This window comes from Sorex araneus, chromosome 1 (assembly GCF_027595985.1).
Source record: "Sorex araneus isolate mSorAra2 chromosome 1, mSorAra2.pri, whole genome shotgun sequence".
Lineage (NCBI taxonomy): Eukaryota > Metazoa > Chordata > Mammalia > Eulipotyphla > Soricidae > Sorex > Sorex araneus.
In genome coordinates, this window is record NC_073302.1 from 256,985,510 (window position 1) to 257,008,524 (window position 23,015).

The 23,015-nt window shown below is 38.1% G+C and overlaps 1 protein-coding gene across 4 annotated transcripts in view; it reads right to left on the reverse strand.

Moving 5' to 3' along the window:
• DIAPH3 (diaphanous related formin 3) overlaps positions 1-23,015 on the reverse strand; it is a 517,599-nt gene that overhangs the window by 359,948 nt on the left and 134,636 nt on the right. For all 4 annotated transcript variants that reach the window (XM_004603995.2, XM_055141227.1, XM_055141217.1 and 1 more), the window contains 2 exons: positions 1,888-1,962; positions 1,735-1,804 (listed from right to left, as the gene is read on the reverse strand). In XM_004603995.2, coding sequence (XP_004604052.1) covers positions 1,735-1,804; positions 1,888-1,962 — 145 coding nt within the window. The remainder of the gene's footprint in view (positions 1-1,734; positions 1,805-1,887; positions 1,963-23,015) is intronic.

Genomic DNA, 23,015 nt, shown 5'->3' on the forward strand with positions numbered 1-23,015 from the left:
GTCAAATAAAGTCAATTTAGTCTCAAACCACGTGGGAACATCATCATTTCTTTTTTTGCCACTGCACATTACTATGATTACTGTCACTGTCGTCAATTTGCTCAAGCTGGCAGCAGTAACGTCTCCATTGTGAGACTTATTGTTACTGTTTTTGGCATACTGAATATGCCACAGGTAGCTTGCCAGGCTCTACCATGCGGGCGAGATACTCTTGAGATACTCTCGGTAGTTTGCCGGACTCTCGGAGAGGGGCAGAGGAATCGAACTCAGGTGGGTCACATGCAAGACAAATGCCCTACCGCCCGTGCTATCACTCCATTACTATAATACTTCTCTCAAATTCAAATGATGAGACAAAAGTTTCTTTGGTATGAAAAACTGTTCTCTACTCTCAGTCTTTCCAGCCCCTGAGAAGAATCCATTTCTATAGTCTCACTCTGTAAGGAGACTCCTTCAGGGCTTACTATACACAGCCAGTATGGTACGACATTTAATCAGCAATTCCTAATTATTTTCTTCATTTAATCTTAAGATTTTACAGAAGGCTACTTCATACATCTAAAATATAACTCCCACATTATAGTACACCCAGTATCTAAAGGATCTGTGGATTCCACCAAGATTCCCCTTGAAAAATTACTGGAGGGAAAAAAAATGCACCACTGGTTAAAAATATGAAAACTTAGCTGTAAAAAAAGTCTGGAAAAGTATAAAAATAAAGAGTATTTATAAAGTATTTGCTTCATTAGTAAAAAAAAATGTTAGAAATTCTAGTATCATCACAGTATTCAAGTGTTGAATACTCTGAAGATTCATTTTAAAATAATAAGACAGGGGGCTAGAGCAAGAGCACAGCAAGGAACGCACTTGCCTTGCACATGGCGGACTCAAGTTGGATCCCCAGCACCCCATATGATCGTCCCAAGCTTTTTTAGTAGTGAGCCCTGAGTACAGAGCCAGGAGTTACCTCTCATCACAGTCCAGTGTGACCCAAAGAACAAAAATAAGTAAAAAATAAGTCAAAGACACTGAAACTTAGAAATATGTTTTTTTTTTTTCCCTGAAAAATACACAACTTACCACCATAGGCAAAATTTCCTCCCCTACTCTCTAAGGACCAATCTAAAACCAAACTAAACTTACGAACCATATCACTGATTATGAGGCAAATATGTTAGATAACGTGTTGGAGCTGAAGAGAAACAGAAAAGATCTAATAGATCTAATTTCTGCAATTCACAGTACGATAAATCTAACTGCAGCATTCTCTCTTCCAATGTTTCATAATTTAAATCCAAATTCTAAAGATCTGCCATGTTGTATTTGGTCATGATATTACTTCTATTAAATAATGACATTCTATTTCAGGACATCTGTTACCATTCAACTCATTATTGATTTTAACTATAAGAACTATTTCCAATTTAATTCTTGGTTAATATGCATTTTGCAGAACGTATCACAGTCACACATAACCTCAAAGCTAATTCATGTTCTACTTTTGAATTTAAAATAAAGGGGGGGACTTAGTTTGCATATGCAGAGTTAAGCACCAGAAGATCATTCACAAAATTACTCCCATTAAGAGATAGATTGCTAAAAAACTAAAAATTATTTAAACATATTCCTACTGTTATTCTGATGCAAGCGCTTTATCACATGACAAATTAATAGGAATCCTTCCAGAACTGATGAAAAAAGAACACAGTAGAGGTTATCTACCTATGTACATACCTGTGTGTTCATCAAAGCCTTCAGACACTGTATGACTTTGTGTTGACTCTTCTTCACAATTTTTTCTTGCCTGCATTAGCATAAGATATGTGTGAGAATTATAATTTGACACTCAAACTTAGCTTAGTTAAAAAAAAAATTATCAATACTTGCATTTTGCCACTAATCAGTCTCTCCAAAATGTCCAGTAATAATCCAAGTCCCTCATGTCCAAAGCTTTCCACCCAACTGGAAGAAAAGTTACGCAGTTAGTATTCTTGTATTAAATACCACAATGTTATAATATCTTTACACTTGTGATTATCTTATTGTAAATACAAGGATACCATATACAAAATCATTCATGATCCACAATCAAGTATTCAAGTGTGAGAGACTTATGTATTTCCTTTTGATATCTTTATACATATAGTGTACATATGGGTCATGTGTGTAGACTTTAAAAAATATAATTTTAAAATGAAATATTGTCATCACAAATAATAAAAATGAGCTTGCCAGACACACACTATGATATGTTCAGTAATATTTCCTAAAGATACAATATGATATTTCCCATGAAAATAAGAGTGAAAAACAAATACAACAGTTACATGGGAAAAAAATACTTCTCTATACACTGCGACAGACTGATCATCGATAAATGTTCAAAATTATCAACTGTCACTGACACTGTCATCCCACTGCTCATCGATTTGCTCAAGTGGGCACCAGTAATGTCTCCATTGTGAGACTTCTTGTTATTTGTTTTGGCATATCGGATACACCACAGGTAGCTTGCCAGGCTCTGCTGTGCAGGCTACATACTCTTAGTAGCTTGCCAGGCTCTCCGCGAGAGATGGAAGAAAAAATTATTAACTACAGAAAAAAAAAATAATTAGAGGGCTGGAGTGATAGCACAGCAGGTAGGGCATTTGCCTTGTATGCAGTCGACCCAGGTTTGATTCCCAGCATCCCATATGGTCCATTGAGCACTGCCAGGAGTAATTCCTGAGTGCATGAGTCAGGAGTAAGCCCTGTGCATCACTGGGTGTGACCCAAAAAGCAAAAAAAAAAAAAAAAAAAAAATTAGAAGCTGCCATTCAGTCTATTTTACTTATTTACTCTTCTCTTTCCAGTGAAATCAGGAAAACTTAATTTTTAAATGCACTTAAATGGAAAAAATACTACTCTGTAGAGGAGAAAAAACATGGAAGATAACTATCATAGTTTAAGGTAAGGGGAAAAAAGTTAGATAGAAATTGGTATTTTCAAACCAGGGTGCTACTTAAAAGTGAGGAGTTTACTCTCCACCATCAGCAACAAGCAGGTTACCTGTAGGTAATCTGTGAAGTAAAGGGTATGCCTTTATTCAAGCCTTGCTTTCGCATTTCATAAAAAGAAAAGAAAAAGCCTATAAGCAGCATGTTTAACGGTCTGCCTTACTGACATCTTATTCTGTGTGTATTCTTATTTCACATCCAGCAGGAGAGCTAGAAATCAAATGCTGAGAGTTGTGCTTGAACTGGCACTGAGAAGTGTGGACGGATCACTCAAGCAGCCCTCCTGAGTGAGAGCCCCGCAGTGGGACTGTGTCGTCTGAAATAAATCACCAACAACCTCTATATTCAAGTATTTCATAAAGGATTTCATAAAGCTAACAGAATAGTTTAGCTAACATCTGAAATAAATCATCTGAAGTAAATCATCAGCAACCTCTATAGTCAAGTATTTCATAAAGAATTTCATAAAGCTAACATGCATAACTTAGGATTATTGACTGCCATCAGCTTAATCATTTTGAAAACAAAGTTACTATTCCTAAAACTCCCCAATATTAAAATACGCAAATTTTATTTTGTGACTTTCAAATAAGACACTGTGACACTTAATAAGTTAGCATTCACTCTAAAATTAAGGAAACACAGCAGCCCAACTAACTCAAAGTCTTCTGAACTCAGAGAATAGAGCTGTTTGTAAAATGTATCACTGTATCACTGTCACTGTCATCCCATTGTTTGTCAATTTACTCAAGCAGGCACCAGTAACTTGTCTATTCCTCCCAGCCCTGAGATTTTAGCAGCCTCTGCTTACTCATCTTTCCCAACGATTGGAGGCTCTTTCAGGAGCAGGGGAATGAGACCTATCGTTACTGTTTTTGGCGTATTGAATACACCACAGGTAGCTTGTAAAATGTACCACCCTTACTATGACAACTGCAACTAAAATATAGAATCCACAGAAGTTTTGAAATCCATAATCCTTAGACCCACTCGATAACTTTTCGACACTGTAGAATATGAATCATGAATATAAATCATTAAAGTAAAGGATATCCATTTATGTATCTGTTAATTGGTAAAAACTTACTAAAAGGAATGTAAAGACGCATTATGTCAAGTTACTTTATACTATTTTGCCTCTTTTATAGACGGGGTGGAGGATGGAGAAGAAAAGGGGCCACCTCCCGCTCAGTGCTCAGGATCCAAGGATGCAGTGCAGCTCAGACCCTGTGGTCCCAGGGATTACCCAGACTACCCCTGCAGTGCTCAGGGCCCTCTAGGGCTACACTAATGACATTTAAAGAAGCATGTGGTGCCAAGGATCAGAATTCAGTTGCATGCTAGGCACACACCGTAGCCCAGCTACTCTCTCTCTCTGGTCATATACTCAAATGGTAGTGAATATTAATTTCTCTACAATAAAATCAGAGACTGTCAGTCATCTTAGAGTAACTTCATATTTCATAAAATACATCAAAATCAAGTTAGACAGGGACAGTGATGTCTGCTAAAAGGAACACTAAAATACATAAACGAAAAGAAAGCTAATGAAGGTCTTGCTGAAAATGAATATTAAAGCACAAATTAAATATGCATAAAAATGTCCTTGTTCTCTTAAACATTTGCAATTGTGCAGATAAATTTCAGCATGTTTTCAAATTAGCCAATTGTCACTCATAAGCCCATTCTTGCAATACTTTCATTCCACTTCATCTTTTCTACAATGTTTCTTTTAAGGATAGAGTAGATATAACTTCTTCACACTTCAGGAAAAGATGCTCAAAAGAAAAAGTGATATTGAGTAGATAGTTGTGCAAAGTTGACGCAGTTTTACTGAAACCCATAGCTTTCTGCAAAAGTAAAAAATTCCTCATCATCAGTGTAAGAAGCAACGTAGGAAAAAAATTATTAACTGATCTATAAATGATCAATCTTCAAGAAACAAAATCTGTACTATTTATTCTGTGCCTGTCAGCATAGTACGATCAGGCATTATGTGATTTAACTATAAACTGCATTCATGGATGAATAAGCACTATGCAAATGTTTCTCCTTCATGAATAGAAATGACACACAGATTAGTATGACATTTATATTGGGAAAAAAATTCTTTAAAACAGCAAAAAAAAAAAGTCATATGCTAAGTACTAATTTAACATAAAATCTACCTCTTACAATTCTTGAAGAGGAAATATCAAACTCTTCTCTTAATTGCTTCACGAAAAACCTAAGTATATTAACATTTAACACTTCCTAGTAGGGGTCTCCTTTAAGAGAAAAGAGGTTTATAGGTAATAGAAGGAGGGAGGAAGCAGGTCTTGAGGATTAAGCATTTATGTTTAAATGCACAAAGCAACTTTAATTTTGAATTTCAGTTACTCCTTCCAGAGACACAAGATGTCAAAAGTGTGCTATGTGGCTTGCCATGGATTGTTGACTTTACGAAGCAAATACTGTCACCCCACTGAGCAGCGGGGCCAATAATCAGATTACCTTCTGGCCAAAGAAACAGAATATTATGATGTTTATTTCCCATAGGCCTAAGTCATTAACTCTTTTTCCCCACATATGTTCTAAGGAAATGACAAATGCACAGAAATGACAAATGGATTGTCTGAGCTGGAATAAACCTACCAAACTATAAGGCCAACCATAGCTGTCATATACACCCGGAAGATAGGAATCATTTCTTATTTGTCTTTAAATACCTGGCACCTGAAACTGAATATTCATTGTGTGCACACTAACATCTGTGTGTGTTGGGGGGAGGGGTAGAAAAAGAAATGCATAGGAAAAGGTTAAGGGTGATTACAAAGAGTACTTGATCTTCCGGTGTCTGGTCTCATAACCCTTACTTTCTACAGAAAGGAGGCATTACGAGATGATAATTCTCTGCTCTATTAATGAACCTATCTCACTCTCTTTGCTACCAACATTATGTTTTATTTCAGGACCGCTATTTATCCATACTAAATCATGCATCTGGAGGTCCTGCTGCTCCAAGGTTGACATTTCATTGTCATAAAAACTTATGTTCAATGAGGAAGTTAGTCTTTAATAAGGGCTCACAGTTTGCATAACACTGCAACTGTGTTATGCACTGGACTTGCACATGGCTGACCCGGGTTCAGTCCTTAGCACCACATATGCCCCCCCCCCAAGCCTGCAGGAGTGATTCCTAATGCCAGAGTAATCACTGAGTAGAACTGTATATGTCCAAAGTGGGGGGGAAGGGGGGAAGAAATACTGTAACCAAGAGTGAAAAGCAGGAACTAACATTTTATTTAATGTCCTCTGCCCTTTGAAGGACTGCAGATTAGTGGCTGAATCAAATGCTGAACAAAATCATTAGTATAAAGCTGTATCACTGTCCTCCCATAATTCATGGATTTACTCAAGTAGGCACCAGTAACGTGTCCATTCATCCCAGCCCTGAGACTTTAGCAGTCTTTCCTTACTCGCTTTTCCCAACGATTGGACGCTCTTTTAAGGGTCAGGGGAATGAGACCTGTTATTGCTACTGTATCTGGCATATCGATTATGCCACAGGGAGCTTGCCAGGCTCTTCCATGGGGGCTGGATACTCTCGGTAGCTTGCTGGGCTCTCCAAGGGGCATATATTTCCCTTTATGATGATGATGTTTTATGCAGTAAGTAAAATAACATTGCTAAGAGAATGCCGCTATAGCACTGTGGTCCTGCTGTTCATTGATTTGCTCAAGCAGGCACCAGTAATCTCCATTGTGAGATTCCCCAGTAGCTAAATATAGAAAGTGAAAACAATACAAACAAAAAATAGTATAAAGTAATTTGACATAATACCTCTTGAAAACAATGCAACTAATGTTTGGACTGAGTCTTGAAGATAATCATTACAGAAGAGAGACAATTTCCTAAGCAGGAAAAAGATGCATGAAGATAATAAATGTGAAAAATATAGCCTGTACTGTGTATTAAAAGTATCTGTATCAAAGATGAAATTAAACAGGTTGGAATGCACTGAACTATGGGAAAACTTCTGTCAGGGGCTACAGAAAAATTCAAAAGATTTGTAAGGAATAAGCTTGATTGATAAGCACATCAGCCTCAAAAAAATGCCTACATCATATAGACAGAACTATGACCATATATATCAAAGAGGGAACTAAAAGAAAATTAATATTACAGATGGAATTAAGTTTCCTAATGAGATTATTTTACATCAGGAGAGGTTCCTAGTGGGTCAACTCTCATTACAGGACTGCTAAAAGCGGAAACCCTCTGGCACTTGGGTAAGAAACTGGAAGAAAAGCCACCCAAAGTATGAAGCAAATCAGCCTGTGTTTATAGTCTTTAAAGGCAGAAAAGAATGTAAGTCCAGAGTATAAGTGGACTCTAAAAGATGAGATAAACTTAAATTAAGAGCTAGGAAAGAAATGGCTGTTGGGGATACAAATACAAAGAATCAGTCTGGCAAGAGGAAAAAATCAAGTACCAGCATCTCTTTCATGAAAATGGGATGTCTCCATGCACTTAAACTTCATAGGACTTCATCCTAACTTTATAGTTTTCAGCAAAAAAATAAAATGAAAGTTGTTCAATGACAGCTTTTGATTGATTTTTGGTTTTGTTTTGGACACAACAGTCAATGGTGTTTTCAAAGAATTAATTGCTAGTATTTGGAAATAAAACAGATTTTGTTTCTTTTCAGAAAAAAAGAAATACAACAGACTTGCACTCTTGGTATATAGGTTTTTCTTATAACAACAATAGGCAGAATGCTCCCTAATACAACCTTTTCATCCTGCAAAATAAAAATAATCTTGTAATCCTGTAATTCTGCGCAACTACCTTCCTTTTTTTTAATGACTGAGTTTCCTCAGCAGGATGGGGTGGAGGGGGCTGGAGGGGGTGTGGGTGAGCTTCCAGGGGTAAGTCTCTCTGGTAGTGTGCTGACCAACTCACACAACACAGATAAAGTCATAATCCGGAATGGGAGAGACCAGAACAGAGGCATCCATCTGCAAGCCAAGGGAAGGTGCCAAAAAAGAAGCCATCACAAAGGCACCTTGAACTTGAAAACCTCTTACTTCCAAACCTCTAAGAAGTTTCTGCTGAAGAAGCCACCAGTTTCTACCATTTTGTTATGGCAGTGCTTGCTTTTGCGAGCATTCACCTTTATGTCCTTTTACCTCCTTTACAGTACAAATGTTTTAACTATTTGCTCTATCTACATTCAGATCCACAGCAGCTATAATTTCTGATCCCCAACTTAAAAAATTTATACATGATATCTATTGTACTAATCCATGATCTCATTTATGCTCTAGTCTTGTTAATATCCAATATATTAATGTATACCACTTGCTTTCTGTTCAGAAAGGGTTCCTCAGCCACCCTTTTCGAGTAAGTTCACTAACTGCAAATTCTCTTTATTTTCATTCATCGGAACGTGTTTCCATTTCCCCTTCATGAATGAAAGATTATTTCTACAACATACTGAAGTTCCAGGTGAACTTTTCATGTTTTCATTGAAAACTGTTACCACCTGCATTTGACCTCTGATGAAAGATCTAATGTCATTCTAATTATTTTCCTCATAACTAAAGCGTCATTGATGTTGCTTTTGAGTTTTTGTTCTATCTTTCAGTCGGACTGGAGAGATAGCAGAGCAGGTAGGACGTTTGCCTTGCACGCAACTGACTGGGGTTCGATTCCTTGGTCCTTCTCAGAGAGCCTGGCAAGCTACCGAGAGTATCCCACCCGCACGGCAGAGCCTGGCAAGCTACCCGTGGCATATTTGATATGCCAAAAATAGTAACAAGTCTCACAATGGAGACGTCACTGGTGCCCACTCGAGCAAACCAATAAACAATGGGACAACAGTGCTACAGTTCAATTTTATTTTAAGTTTTCAAAAGCTTGAACATGATATGCCTTCATGTGAATTACTTTTGCACTTCATTGACTTTCTTCAATCTATTGATTTGCATATTTTGCCATTTGGGATGTATCCAGTCATATTTTGGCGGGGAAAGAGCTTGGACCACCCCCAACTGTGGTCTGTCTTACTCGTGGCTCTGCTCAGGGATCACACCTGGCAATGCTCAGGAGAGTATATGAGGTAAAACAATCAAACCAGAATTGGCTGCATGCAAGAACCGTACCCCTAAAACTCACTGGCCTGGAGCCAACTATTTTTTTCTTGTACTTTTCCCACCTTTTCTCAATCTCTTCGGAATTCTAGGAACAGGAATATCAGATCTCTGGTTATAGAAGCACAGATCCCTTAGGCTCTGTTTTTGTTTGTTTTCTTCTCTGTTGTTAGGGTTTGATGGTTTAATAATCGCTATTATCCTACACTGAAGTTCACAAATCCTTCCCTCTCATCCTAAATTTTCTATTAAGCCCTTCCAGTACTCGTTACCTCAAATACTGCATTTTTTTCCCTTCTAAAGTGTCTAGGTTTCTAAAAGTTCTAAATTCCCACTTCCATTCGAAAGAAGTTAGTTTCTTAATAAGTACTGTTTTTCTTTTTTTTTCCCCCAGAATGCTCATGATTGTTCATTATAACAAGTTAACAAAGACCGCTTTACAGATCCTTGTCAGATAATTCTAATATCGTAATACCAGGCTTGGCATCTATTGTCTTTTATCACTCAGTTTGAGATCTTACAGCTATTCAGCATGTCAGGTTTTTACACTAAAACCTAGAAATTCGGGGGCTGTTATTTTAGAGGACACTGGATTTTATTTAAACCTATCATTTTCGTTCGTTTCCTGGGACACTGTTCCAGAGGAGAAAGTGAGATAACACTGAGGCAGTAGCACTGGAAGCCAAGGTCCATTTAGTCACCACTGATAGGCGAGGAAAATCTCTCCTCACTGCTAGCTGAGTAAAAGACTGGCCCCATGTCACGTCCCTGGAAGGAAGAAGCCTTTATTTCTCTCTGTTGGCTTGGTTTGGGTTTTGAGGTTTACATGTCATTTACTGGAGTGCCAGGAACCAAATCCAGGACCCTACAGCTGCAAGATGAGTGCTCTGCCTCTGAGCTACATCCCCAGGCTCTTGTTAGGCTGGCATGCAACCTCAGAAGCACGAACGGGGAGGGAAGGAAGGAAAGGAGCAGGCTTGTTATCGTCGGGTTGTAGTGAAGGTTGACTCTGAGGCCACCCAGGAGAGAAAGGAAAAGCACCTCCTGACTGCTTTGTGGAGGTCTAAGTGCAGGCTCTCCACATGCCTGGTGATGGGGGGTGAGAGAGAAGCACAGCTTTCTCCTGTAAGCACTTGCAGGGCACAGACTTGTTATCCATGAAGATCTTGTGATCCACTGCGCTTCTTTTGTGGTGCTTTTTCCTTACAAAAGCAAGCTTGTGCTGGAATTGCTGGCTGTACCTGCTGTGATTTCTGGTTTGTAAACGTTTAACCGGCAGGAAGAGGCTGCCAAACTGTGTGTGGAGTTTGGGGGATGGAGGAGACAGGGAGCCACACTGCAATAGTCAGCCAATCCAGACAGCTAGTCAGTAGAAGGGCCCAAAGGCGTGATGTTACTTGAGCACTGTAATACCAGGAGTCTACCAGTACTCAGAGGTCTCAGGACCATACCTCGTGTTGCCAGAAGGGCATGTGGTGAAACTAGGTTGCATGGGTACTAACCATGCACAATCTCCCCAGGGTCTGGCAGGTCGGTTTTTTTAGCTGCTAGTCAAGGATGAGACAAGAAAATTCAGAAGTCGACATCTTGTGGTTCCTTGAGTTCCAAATCACCAAACTTACTCTGTGAGTGTGTGTGTGTGTGTGTGTGTGTGTGTCTGTGATATCATGGTTTTCTGGTTGTACAAAGCACAAGGAAAAGGTTATCTAGTTCATCTTCATAGAAAAACAAGTCTATAAGATCCACTGTTAAGTCTAAGACAGAAACTCCCATCAAGATAGAAAAAAAATAAGGCAGAATTAGTAGTGTAAGAATCACATGAGGATGTGAAAAATACTAAGAAGGAAAATTTCATGAATCAATAGTAAAAGTCGAGTCATGAAATTTAGACAAAGACTGTAAAAATCCAATGTGACAGTAAAATAGACTCAAGGACAGTGCATAATAACTCTCCAGAAGTGAAATTCTAATTACAGAGGAATCCAACAACAACCAAAAACTTAAAAAAAAATTGTAGAAAGAATAAAGGCAATAAACATGGTAGAAGACACTAATATAAAGACACAAAAAAGAGGAGCAAAAATTGGCAAATAAACAATTGTGTGTAATTGATACTAAATTAGTAAGCAAAGATTACTAAAAAAAAGCAAGTCCGGTGGCTAAAAAACCTACTAAGGGGCTAGAGAAGAACCGTAAGTCAAGAAAACCACCTTCAATTTTGACATGGAAAAATGTCAACTTACCTTAATTTTTAATGGAAGAGGGAAAAATAATATGGAGTTTAGGAAAATACATGTGTTTCATTCACAATTTAAAAATATGTGCATATTTGAATAACTCTACAAACACATTCCTAATTATCTTCTACCTAATTATCTCACTCAAATACCCGCTGTTTTTCATTCCATGTGTGAAGCACTGGCTAACACCTAAGACTTAATGAAAGTTCGGAGTGAGTGTTCTATTCTTCTCATATATCCAGCATGCTCTTGACCCCACCAAGAAGCACGTTGAGCTCGTTTCCAATTTTATTTTTCAATTGTACATAGTAATGTAATAATTTAATAAAACTTACATAAACTGTGTATCATTAGGAATAGAGGTATGATTTTTATGAAAACGAGACTTAATAACGTAGAGTTTATGAAGACCTTTTTGAAGTGTTATGAGTAGATGTAGACACCACTATTGATTATTAAGAGTTGCCACTAGTAAAACTCTGAGAATTCTACACTCAGATGACATTGTAGGAGCGTCGACCTTTCTACTTTACTATAAAAACACCACTAAGAGAAGACAACGTGGTCTGAGTGTGATTTATACAAGTGTGCCATCCAAGAAAATTATCGGGCTTCATATCAAATGTTTAAAGAACAAAAATGGGTGTTTACAACTTCACTCCAAATGTTTAGGATATACTGACATCATTTCACTCCCTGTTTCACAAAATGCTGTCACATAAAGAACCAAAGCATTGGCAAGAGGACGCCCTCTGTAGAAACACAGTTTTGGGGGGTGAAAGACGGGAGGAGGCGAGCTCAGTGGCTCAAAGCTCCCTGTCTGGAAAGCATGAGGTCCGAGTTTAGTCCCTTGTGCTGCCAAAGGTGCCCAGCCAAATCCTGGAAGCTCTGTGCTCTCCTACACTACAGTCTCTCGCCCCATCGCAACAAGGTATGGGTGCATGCACTATTGTTAGAGGTGTACACTGTGTGTTCCCCCAAAACAGGGAAACAAGAATGTGGTGCCTGGCAAGCACATGTGTGTGAGCAAATGTGAGCACAGCTGCGAGTGCTCAGCAAGCACTACAACCACCACTAAAGAGAGTGACTCCAGGAAGCACATATGCAAGCGCCACAACTGAAGAAGTGAAGCCGGTAGTTAGGTGTGTGTGCAACCAGCAGACATTACAACAAGAACTGAAGGGGGCAATGAGTTGTTTGCTACTTTTAAAAAAAGAAACACTTCTAAGCAAGAAGTTCAAGTGCCTTCCAAGGAAGTAATGTACATTTGCCCTTCATTCTGCCTTTGAGTATCAATTTACTTTTGTACATCATGAGCCTAGATTTGCTGCAATAAGAAAGTACTTGAATCACACCGCAAAATATCTTAAAACACCTAGAAAAACGCAAAAATTATTTTGCTAAAAAATCATTATCAGGAGCTTCTTGAAAGGGGAAAAAAATACATCACTGGTCACATGTGACAAAGTAACAAATTTCATACCTTAAACTTAGAAGGTCAGCGTTAATACTGTATAATATCCAGATCCAATTTACATTCCTCTGTCAGAGTAATATATCACCAATGCTGAATATAATTATAGCTCATTTTAAGCTTTCATTTTCAGCTACCCTTAGCAAGGTGACTAAATACTTCAAATGAACAGTTATGTGGGGGAGTGTAAAGCAATTAACATGCCTGGAAGGGCAAAACAAACATACACCCACATTCCATTCAAGGGGCCCTTCCACAAAAATCACACTAAATCATACTGCCAGATAGGAAATTCAGGAACCAAATAGCATCCTGACTAGAAAATCTACCAAAACTTCCAAATACAATCACTGATGTGTATTTTCCAGGAATTACCATTTATCTTCTTTTATTTTTTTTTGGGGGGGGGACTTATCATTTAAAGAAATTGTGTATCTGAAACTAGTAATTCATTCCAACTTCAAATATTAGAAAAGATCATAGAGGCACTGAGTATCCTAATGCCTTAGGTAACTTAAGTATAACATAGTCAAAGGCATTAATGGTCTACGGAAAGTAACCCACATAAAACAAAAAGGAAATCATACCTGCAACGATGAAAAACAAAGCACCCATACAAGAAACATTAATTCTTAGTCTTTAGATGAAAATAGAGGAAGAACCATGAATTAAAATGGCATTACTAAATTGTACGTTAATAAAAAATTAATTCTACCATTAAAAATGTGGGCAAATAGGTGATTCAGTGGCAGCAGTGGGTGTGAGGGGGCACGCCTGGCTGTTATATGCTCAGGTACCACTCCTGGCAGTGTTCAGAGGACTGTGTAGTGCCAGGGATTGAACCCAGGTCAACTTTAAGCAAGGCAAGCACATACCTCATGTACTACCTCTCAGGCCTGTGTATTATATATAGATGTAAATCCTTGTCCTTACAAACATTGGTTTACAACCCTGTATTCAGTTCAGAATTACCTATTCACACCTCTTTCGATTTATATTCCCAGATTTCTCATTACTAATTTCCCTCCACAAGAAACCATTTCTTTATAGCTATAACAGAAAATATCCAGAACCTTTTTTTATATTGAACAAACATCTAATCTTTTAAATTTTACCTAACTTACCTAGGAATGTTTAATATTACTATCAAGAAAACAAACTTTAAAAATTCTACTTATATAAGACACTAAGAGTCTAGAAGCCTTCGGTGTCTCTATTTCGACCATTGTTCCACTAAAAATGTTTATTTACCTTTGCCAAAGAAACTGATGCATTTGATAAATAACTTCATAATAAAAATGGTTAGATTTGAATATAGGATATATTTTTTCAATGATAATTATGTTTTGGGGGAATGTAAGCATTACCATTGAAGAACTATTTCTTATACTTTACCTTTACATCTATAGTTTAAGTTTAATAGTTTTTCCCAGGTTTGGAGTGATAGCGCAGTGAGTAGGGCGTTCACCTTGCACACAGCCGACCCAGGTTCGATTCTACTGCCGCTCTCAAAGAGCCAAGCAAGCTACCGAGAGTATCTCGCCCACATGGCAGAGCCTGGCAAGCTATCCGTGGCGTATTCCATATGCCAAAAACAGTAACAAATTTCACGATGGAGACGTTACTGGTGCCCACTCAAGCAAATAGATGAGCAACAGGATGACAGTGACAGTTTTTTCCCACGTTATATGGTATAATACCTTTGTCATCTTTAAGCAATAAGCTGATCTTTTCAAATAAGCAGATTTCAATGACATGTTCCTCCTTTTATGCCTAAGTATCAAAGTATTTTTTCAAATTAAAATTTGAGACCCTGTATTACACTATGACTGACTTTACATTTAACAGGATTTTGCTAAATTAATCTTTGCTATTCAAACAGCAATTTATGTTTTATTTTAAAATGACTTAGAGACATTTATTTCTTTTTAAAATATTGAGGCACTTTACAATTTAAGACCTCTCACATCAAATACAAATTGAATTACATACCTTTTATTCACCATGGATCCACCAAAAATGTATATGCCTATACATATAGGTATATATGTGTGTGTATGTGTATACACATATACCTATATAAAGAAATTACTGTATTTTCAATGTACTCTACTTTTATTGTTAACCTATATATATGTAGGCATATATATAGGTTAGCAATAAGATCAGATATATAAAGAAATTACTGTATTTTAATATACTACTTTTATTGCTAACCTGGCATTCAAAGTCAAAGCTGTTAAGATACAGATAAAGTTAACTTTGAATCAAATAATTACAACAGATTTAACACATCTATAAGTCAGTATTAAGTGATAGAGTGAAAGAAGCATATAAGAGAGAGAGGCTCCTACCAATGGCAAATATTCAGAAAAAATGACACCAGCTTTAAAAAAACTGAGGATGCAGTGGAAGGTAATGACTTGCCCTTTAAAAATATCAACTTAGTACTCATCTGAAAACGTTAATAGTTATCTTCTTCTGGGGCATTTTTCATTAATATTTAATTAAAGCACTTTGTAAAAGACACCAAAGCAATCTTAAGATTAGAGGGCATTTTCAACAAATGCTTCTTTAATAAGCATGATGAAGTGTCATAAGACCTAAACACAAACAATGCAAGGCATATTCTAAGACATGGAAGCATCCAACTAAGGAAATCAAGAGTATCGACAACCTACATCATTTTTTTACTTATTAAAAACATAAACTGGGGGGGGAAGTGCTTTAGAAAAGTAAAGGTGGGCGGCAGGAACAATAGTACAGTGGACAGGGTGCTTGCCTTACACGCAGCTGATCTGGGTTTAGTCCCCAGTACCCCATATGATCCCCCAAACATTGCCCGGACTAATTCCTGTGTGCAGTCAGGAGTAAGCCCTGAGCCGTATGGGTCAGCAGCTGTGTCCCAAAGACCAAAAAATTAAATAAAAAGGTGCAAGTGGGCCAGAGTGATCGTACAGTGGGTAGGGCACTTGCTTTATACAGTCAAGCGATGACTGATACCCAGCATACAGCCCTCTGAGCCCCACTAGAAATATCCCTGGGCACAGAGATAGGAGTAGTACACTTAGGCACCACCAAATGGGGCCCCCACCAAACAATCAAATTAAAAGGTTAAAAAAAGCAAAACTCCCTGAAGAAAACTTTTATTTTAAAAATTCGTTCCATTAGGCATTGGCTATTCCGCTACTATGTTCCTTTATATCCCACCTATGATGAGATCATTCTTTTTCTTTTTTCTTTTTTTTTTTTTAATTTATATTGAATCACTGAGATAGTTACAAGCTTCCATGTTTGGATTACAAAAGAAACTTTGGTACATCTACACAATGGAATACTATGCAGCTGTTAGGAGAGATGAAGTCATGAAGTTTGCTTATAAATGGATAGACATGGAGAGTATGATGCTAAGTGAAATGAGTCAAAAAGAGAGGGACAGACATAGAAGGACTGCACTCATTTGTGGAGTATAGAATAACATCATATGAGGCTAACACCCAAGGACAGTGGATACAAGGGCCAGGAGGATTGCCTCATAGCTGGAAGCCTGCTTCACGAGCCGAGGAGAGAAGGCAGCTTATTGTCTGTGTTGCAAGCCATAGTACTCCCCCCCCCAAAAAAAAAAAAAGAAAAAACAAGATGAGCTCATTCTGTGACTGTCCCTCTCCTTCTGAGTCATTTCACTCCACACGGTACTCTCCAGGTCCATCTGTGTATCAGCAAACTACATGACTTCATTTCTTTTCTATACTCCACTGAGCATATAGACCACAGCTTCTTTATCCAGTCATCTGTCCTTGGACCCTTGGGTTGTTTCCAGGTTCTGACTGTTGTGAACAGTGCAGCAGTGAACACAGGGGTGCAGATGTCTTTTCTGCATTTCTTTGGGATCCTTGGGGTATATTCCCATGAGGAGAATTGCTGGGTCATCAGGAAGCTCAAGTCCTAGTTTTTTGAGGAATGCATTCCCAATACCTGGATCAGTCGACATTTCCAGCAACAATAAAGGGGGGGGGGGGACCTTTTTTTTTCCCTAGCATCCACACCAACACTGGTTGCTATTGTTCTTTTTGATGAGTGCCAGTTTCTGTGGTTTTAGTCTGCTTAGTGATATCGAGCATTATTTCATACGTCTTTTGGCCATTTCCTTAGAGGAAGTTTTCACTCATCTCTTCTCCACATTTTTTGGTAGGGTTTGATGAGTTTTTTTTCTTTTCCTTGTACCAGTGCTTTATATATTTGGGATATTAACCCTTTATTGGATGAGTGATGGACAAATGGTTTTCCCAGTGTGTGGGCTGTCTTCATATTCTTATCAATGTCCCCTTTGATGTGCAGAAACTTCTTAGTTTAATTGTATCTCCATTAGTTTGTCTTCGCTTCTACTTGCTGAACAGAAACAGAGAGCAGAGAACTGCTCCTTAACAGGAAGCTTGTCACTGGGGAGGGTGGAGGGAGAGTAGGTGAGACAGGTAGAGGAAGTCACCATTATGACAATGAGAAAGGGACGTGGTCACCCTGGACCAGGACGAGCTGCTAAAAGGCAGTAAAGCAACATACAATCCTGTCAGTAACAGTATGGGAAACCACAATGCCTAAAAGTAGAAAAGAAGAAAACAGTGCCTGACAGAGGGGCAGGCTAAGGGACTAGAGAGAAACTGAGGACATTGATGAAAGGAAGTGAACACTGGTAAAGGAACTGGTGTTGGATCATTGTATGTCTAACTCAATCATGAATTACTTTGTAACTTTGTAGTTCATGATTATTCAATTTAAAAAAAAAATTAATGGATTTCAAGGCTGAAGAGTGTACAAGGGGTAAGGCACTTGTGTTGCCTGTGTCTGACAATCTGTGTTCAATCCCTGGCACGCATATGGTACTCTGAGCACTCCCAGGGGTCACTTTTGAGCTCAGAGCTAGAAGCAGCCTCTAAGATTACCAGGTGAGTTCAAATGCCATCCCCTCCCCATCTTAAATCTCTTAGCATATGTCCTTTCTATAGTCTTTTATCTTGCATGCAATTCTAAAATATAGCACAGAATAACTAAGGCACTTCAGCAGCACTTTGATAGAATTCTGTTATGATGACAGAAATGGTCTATATGTCAAATATGGCAGCCAGGAGCTACCTGTGCCTCTCGAGCACTAGAAATGTTCTTGGTTCTCATCAATTTTAATTAATTAAATTTAAAACAGTCATAAGAGGCTATGGCATTTAACTAGACACAGCAAGAAAACAACACTTAGCTGCATTTCTTGCCTCCCTGGCATCAACAGAAGAGAAAGAAAGAAATTGGGACATTGGTGATGGGAAATGTACACTGATAGAGGGATGGGTGTTAGAACACAGTATGACTGAAACTGGACCAGGAACAGCTTTGTAACTCTGTATCTCACAATGATTCAATTAGAGAGAGAGAGAGAGAGAGAGAGAGAGAGAGAGAGAGAAGGAGGGAGAAGGAGGGAGGAGAGGAGGAGAGGGAGAAGGTGAGCGGGGAGGAGGAGGAGGAGGAGTAGGAGGAGGAGGAGGAGGAGGAAGGGGAGGAGGAGGAGGAAGGGGAAGAGGAGGAGGAAGGGGAAGAGGAGGAGGAAGGGGAGGAGGAGGAGGAAGGGGAGGAGGAGGAGGAAGGGGAGGAGGAGGAGGAAGGGGAGGAGGAGAAGGAAGGGGAAGAGGAGGAGGAAGGGGAGGAGGAGGAGGAAGAGGAGGAAGGGGAGGAGGATGAGGGAAGGGAAAAGAAGGATGGGAAAGGAAGGGGGAGTCATGGGGGGGAAGGAGGGAGAGGAGGGAGGAAGGAAGGAAGGAAGGAAGGAAGGAAGGAAGGAAGGAAGGAAGGAAGGAAGGAAGGAAGGAAGGAAGGAAGGAAGGAAGGAAGGAAGGAAGGAAGGAAGGAAGGAAGGAAAAATACAGATCGCCCAAGAAATCCTTTACAACTCTCAACCATCTCAAATTATTCACGGTCAAGATCACTACAAATCTCCACATATTGTTAATTCCCAAATTTTATGACTGTTTCCTTCAAGTTTTTTTTTTTATGTCACTTCTTTTTTAAAGTTACAAAACAAGTCATGAGAATTTTTTTTTTAATGGAATTTAGTAACAGGTACAGATACTACCTCCTTCCCTCCTTTCTACAAAGCATTCTATTATATTCCCACTAAGCGGAGACTAGGGATTACTTCCAGTCGTTCCCTCCACCTCACTATTTAAGTGTCCTAAGAAGAACTGATTTATCAAGTTGATGAGAGAGGAGAAAGTGGGACACTGAGCACACAGGGCGCGGTCCCAGAATTGTCTGTTTTCTCTCCCCTGACAGCTTGTGGATGCAATTCCGTGGAAATTCGTAAGATGTGCATTTCGCCTTCAGGTCCCAGTTCTGCATTGCTCTCTAGCTTTTCCAGCAAGGAAGATGGCACCTTGCTCTCTATATGTTAATATATTCAGAACTCAAAGACAAAGGGGTTTGTAATTAGTATCACCACAAGACCCATTATTTTGCATGCTCATGTGTGAAATAGGAACAGCGACTAAATTAAAAGAGTTGGAATAACCAGTGAAAAATCTCCTGTGAGAATCAAGAATGAATGGTTATTTGAGAATTGAGAGGTCCAACAAAAGATGCTGGAAAAGTGGGATCAAGAATGCAAGATCTGAGAGTGATTTTGGGGGGACTTTACCAAGTAGACATTCTTAAATGGAGGGACTTGCAAAAAGCTCAGGGCAGGATATATGTGACAATATTAAACAGCAAAGACAAAAATTAGCTAACAGGATATAAAGGGGCCTGCGTACAATACTTAGTATATTTATGAAAATATAATATGTAAAAATGTAAGAGTGCTACAAAAAAAAAAAAAGAGGATAGCAGGTTGCATGTGGAAGCCCTGAATGCGGCAGAACCGGGTTCGATCTCCAGCATCCCATATGGTCCCCTGTGTACCACCAGAAGTGACTCATGAATGCAGAGCCAGGAGTAATACCTGAGCATCATCAGGTATGGCCCAAAAACAAACAAAATTGAAATACATACAAAGTCCAAATTATTGAAAACATAGTAAACTAAATTCATGGGACGGGCTAATATGGGATAGTGGGAGAAGGAAGATGTTTAATTATGGAGAATTGTGGGAAAGACTCTAGTTACAGCTAATAGGATATTAGCTCACTATCAGCCTCACTAGTAAGAGGGTAGATATTATTTTACTGTTAGGACACATATTATTAATATGCTTAATATTTCACAAAAATAAGCTTCAAAATAAGTCATAGTATGCTTCAGTATGCTTTCTTACTCCATTTTGATAGCAAGGAACAAACTGATCTCTTGCCATAGTTTTTGTCTTCATACATGTTTACATGTCATAAAATACGCAAATCCAAAAAATCCTTTTACTGGTTCATGTTTCAAGACCAGAAACGCACAAAGCCAGAGAGACGGTCCACTAGGCTGAGCACAGGGTTTGCATACAGAAGGCCTGAGTTAAATCCCCAGCACTGCATTCGTGAGCACAAAGCCAGGAGTTGCCAGCAATAGGACCTGAGCACAGTTGGGTTTGGGTCAATAAGATTTAAAAAAAAAAAAAATTCTATCTCAGAAATGCAGAAAGCTGGATTCCAAACCTGACACCAATAAAACTGACCACACACACATACAAAATATTCACTTGCTTTGCAACAAACTTGCAGATACCGACAGTCTCTGAAGTGATTTTCTCAAAGTCACAGCTATTATCTTATCAAAACTAGGATCATTTTTTTCAGAAATATACAAAAAGATTAACTTTACTGAGAAGCTATTTCACATCAACTTCAAAATGCACAGTAGTCATAAATAAACAAAAGAATTCCTAAAACACACACACACACACACACACACACACAAACACACATCAAAATCATCACAAATCTTGGTAAGACCCAAGATTTCTAACAGAAATCTTGTCATGACAACTGCAACAAATTGAGAAAATGAAGATGCATTTTATAACTAATCTGCTATATGCATAGATGGAAATAAACTAAAATACTTGATATCAATCATAATGATGTTAGTGTCTCCCTACCTTTGTGTTTACACCTCAGCGTATTCAATAGCTCAAAGATAATTGTCAATTCTGTCAAGATCCACTGAAAATTGTATTTGATGTCTTAAAGAAGTTGGTCCTTTCCCTAAGTATTTCAAAAATAAAACTCAAAACTGTCACCAAGAGTACTGAATTATCAATAAAACTTCCAACAGAAGAACTGTGTGATTTGCAAATCAACACTTTACAAAACAAGTCAAATAATCTGGTATTTAATGCGCTGATTTTTACTATCCAGATGGTAAAAAGACTGACATGGCTTATAATTATTAGGCAGAGTTTCAGAAGTTGATGAATGGCTCAAAAAAATTGTACATCTTAGCGTGGATTGGAAGAAGTCGGGGGTGGGGGACAGGGGGGACCCTAACTTCTCCTCGATTTGTGACTTAAATAAACTCTGGTACCAAATCAGCATTAGAGGATCACTAATCAGTTTGCTTGTTTCAACTCTATTCTCAGACATTAGAGAATATTAATGCTGATTTACTCAACAATACCATAGGTCTAACAGTGATCTCAGAAGCTTACAAAAATCATAATTCCATCTTTTAGAATTTAGTCACACACTGTACACTAAAAATAAAATATGGAAAAGTGACTGAATTAGCAGAGATGAGATAATAGTAAATTCCAAAGATCTTAACATGGACAAATTTTCTGTTTACATGTGCTGCTAGCCAACTGAATTGTCTAGTTGGAGCACTAAACACAGAAATAGGAAACTCAAGTATTTGCTCAATTTTATCTCTGTATACAGTAACATATGTTCAGATAAGAGATTTTTCAGTAAGATTTCCATCTTTCTTATTTGAGCTTTTAGTGATTAACTTAATGTAGTATAATGAATGCACACTGATTTTTAGAGATGCACACCTGAAACTTCGGTTATAATGCAGTTACCACAACAAAAAAGATTTCTCTCCTTTTCTATTGTAAAAAGAATATTTCATAGGAAACAACCACAGCACTTGGAACTCATGATAATGTATTCTAAACTGGCCATACTTGGTGAAATAATTACACAAGATTTTTTTTCCTTTGGGGAAAAAATTAACTAGCCACATAAAATTCTAATGAAAGAGACATAGCGTTTCTATTTTTAGGTAAAAGTCAAAATTAATAATTATACCCACTGTAATGTGCATAAATTCCTATCAAAAAAGCCATTTCAGTTTTCCTTTTGCTATTATATTCATCTATTTAAAATATAAAGACTATTTTGTAAGGAAAAAGTCTACTTCTAATTACATTTAAAAAATCATTAAAAGATTCCCAGTGTCCAGTGACTGCCAGAGACTGAGAAGTTAGTTTATTGTCCAATAATACTCTCTTCCTATAATTAAACATCATAAGGGGATCTGAATCTGTTCTACTATTTACTCAAGCTGCACATTTAAGATAGTATTTAGAAAATAGTGGCACTCAATCATAAACTGGTTTTTTGTGGGGGGCTTTTTTGGGTCACACCCAGCAATGCACAAGGGTTACTCCTGGCTTTGCACTCAGGAATTAGTCCTGGCGGTGCTCAGGGGACAAGGTGACCATATGGGATGCTGGGAATCGAATCCCGGTCAGCCACGTGCAAGGCAAACACCCTACTGGTTGTACTATCGCTCCAGCCTCCCTCAATCATAAACTTTTAGTATAATACATTTAACAAGTAAAGATGAAACTGGAAACCAGAAGTTCTTCAAGAATGACTGTATCTGCCAAAGAAATTTCTTAATTCAACTTAGTTTCTAACAATAGCCAAGACAAGACATAGACTGCTGAAATTAAACCTCATAGCTTCCAATCAAAAATTTTTTATTCTGTGCTTTATACAGTCCAAATATTGGAAAGAGAGTAAATAAAAGATATGAAGTCCCTGGCTCATGTTCACCATTTAGTTACAATCAAAAGAACACAGCAAAAGTGGTGACATATCGGAAACTAAAGATTAAAACAGAAATATACTAAAGATTCTTTGCTCACTTTTCATACTCCTAAACCTCATTTTCATATCTCAGCAGACAGGGTATTTTGTTTAAAGTACTTATACTGTAAGGGCTTTTTTTTTTTAGTCATATGGTCAAACTGCAGAAACAT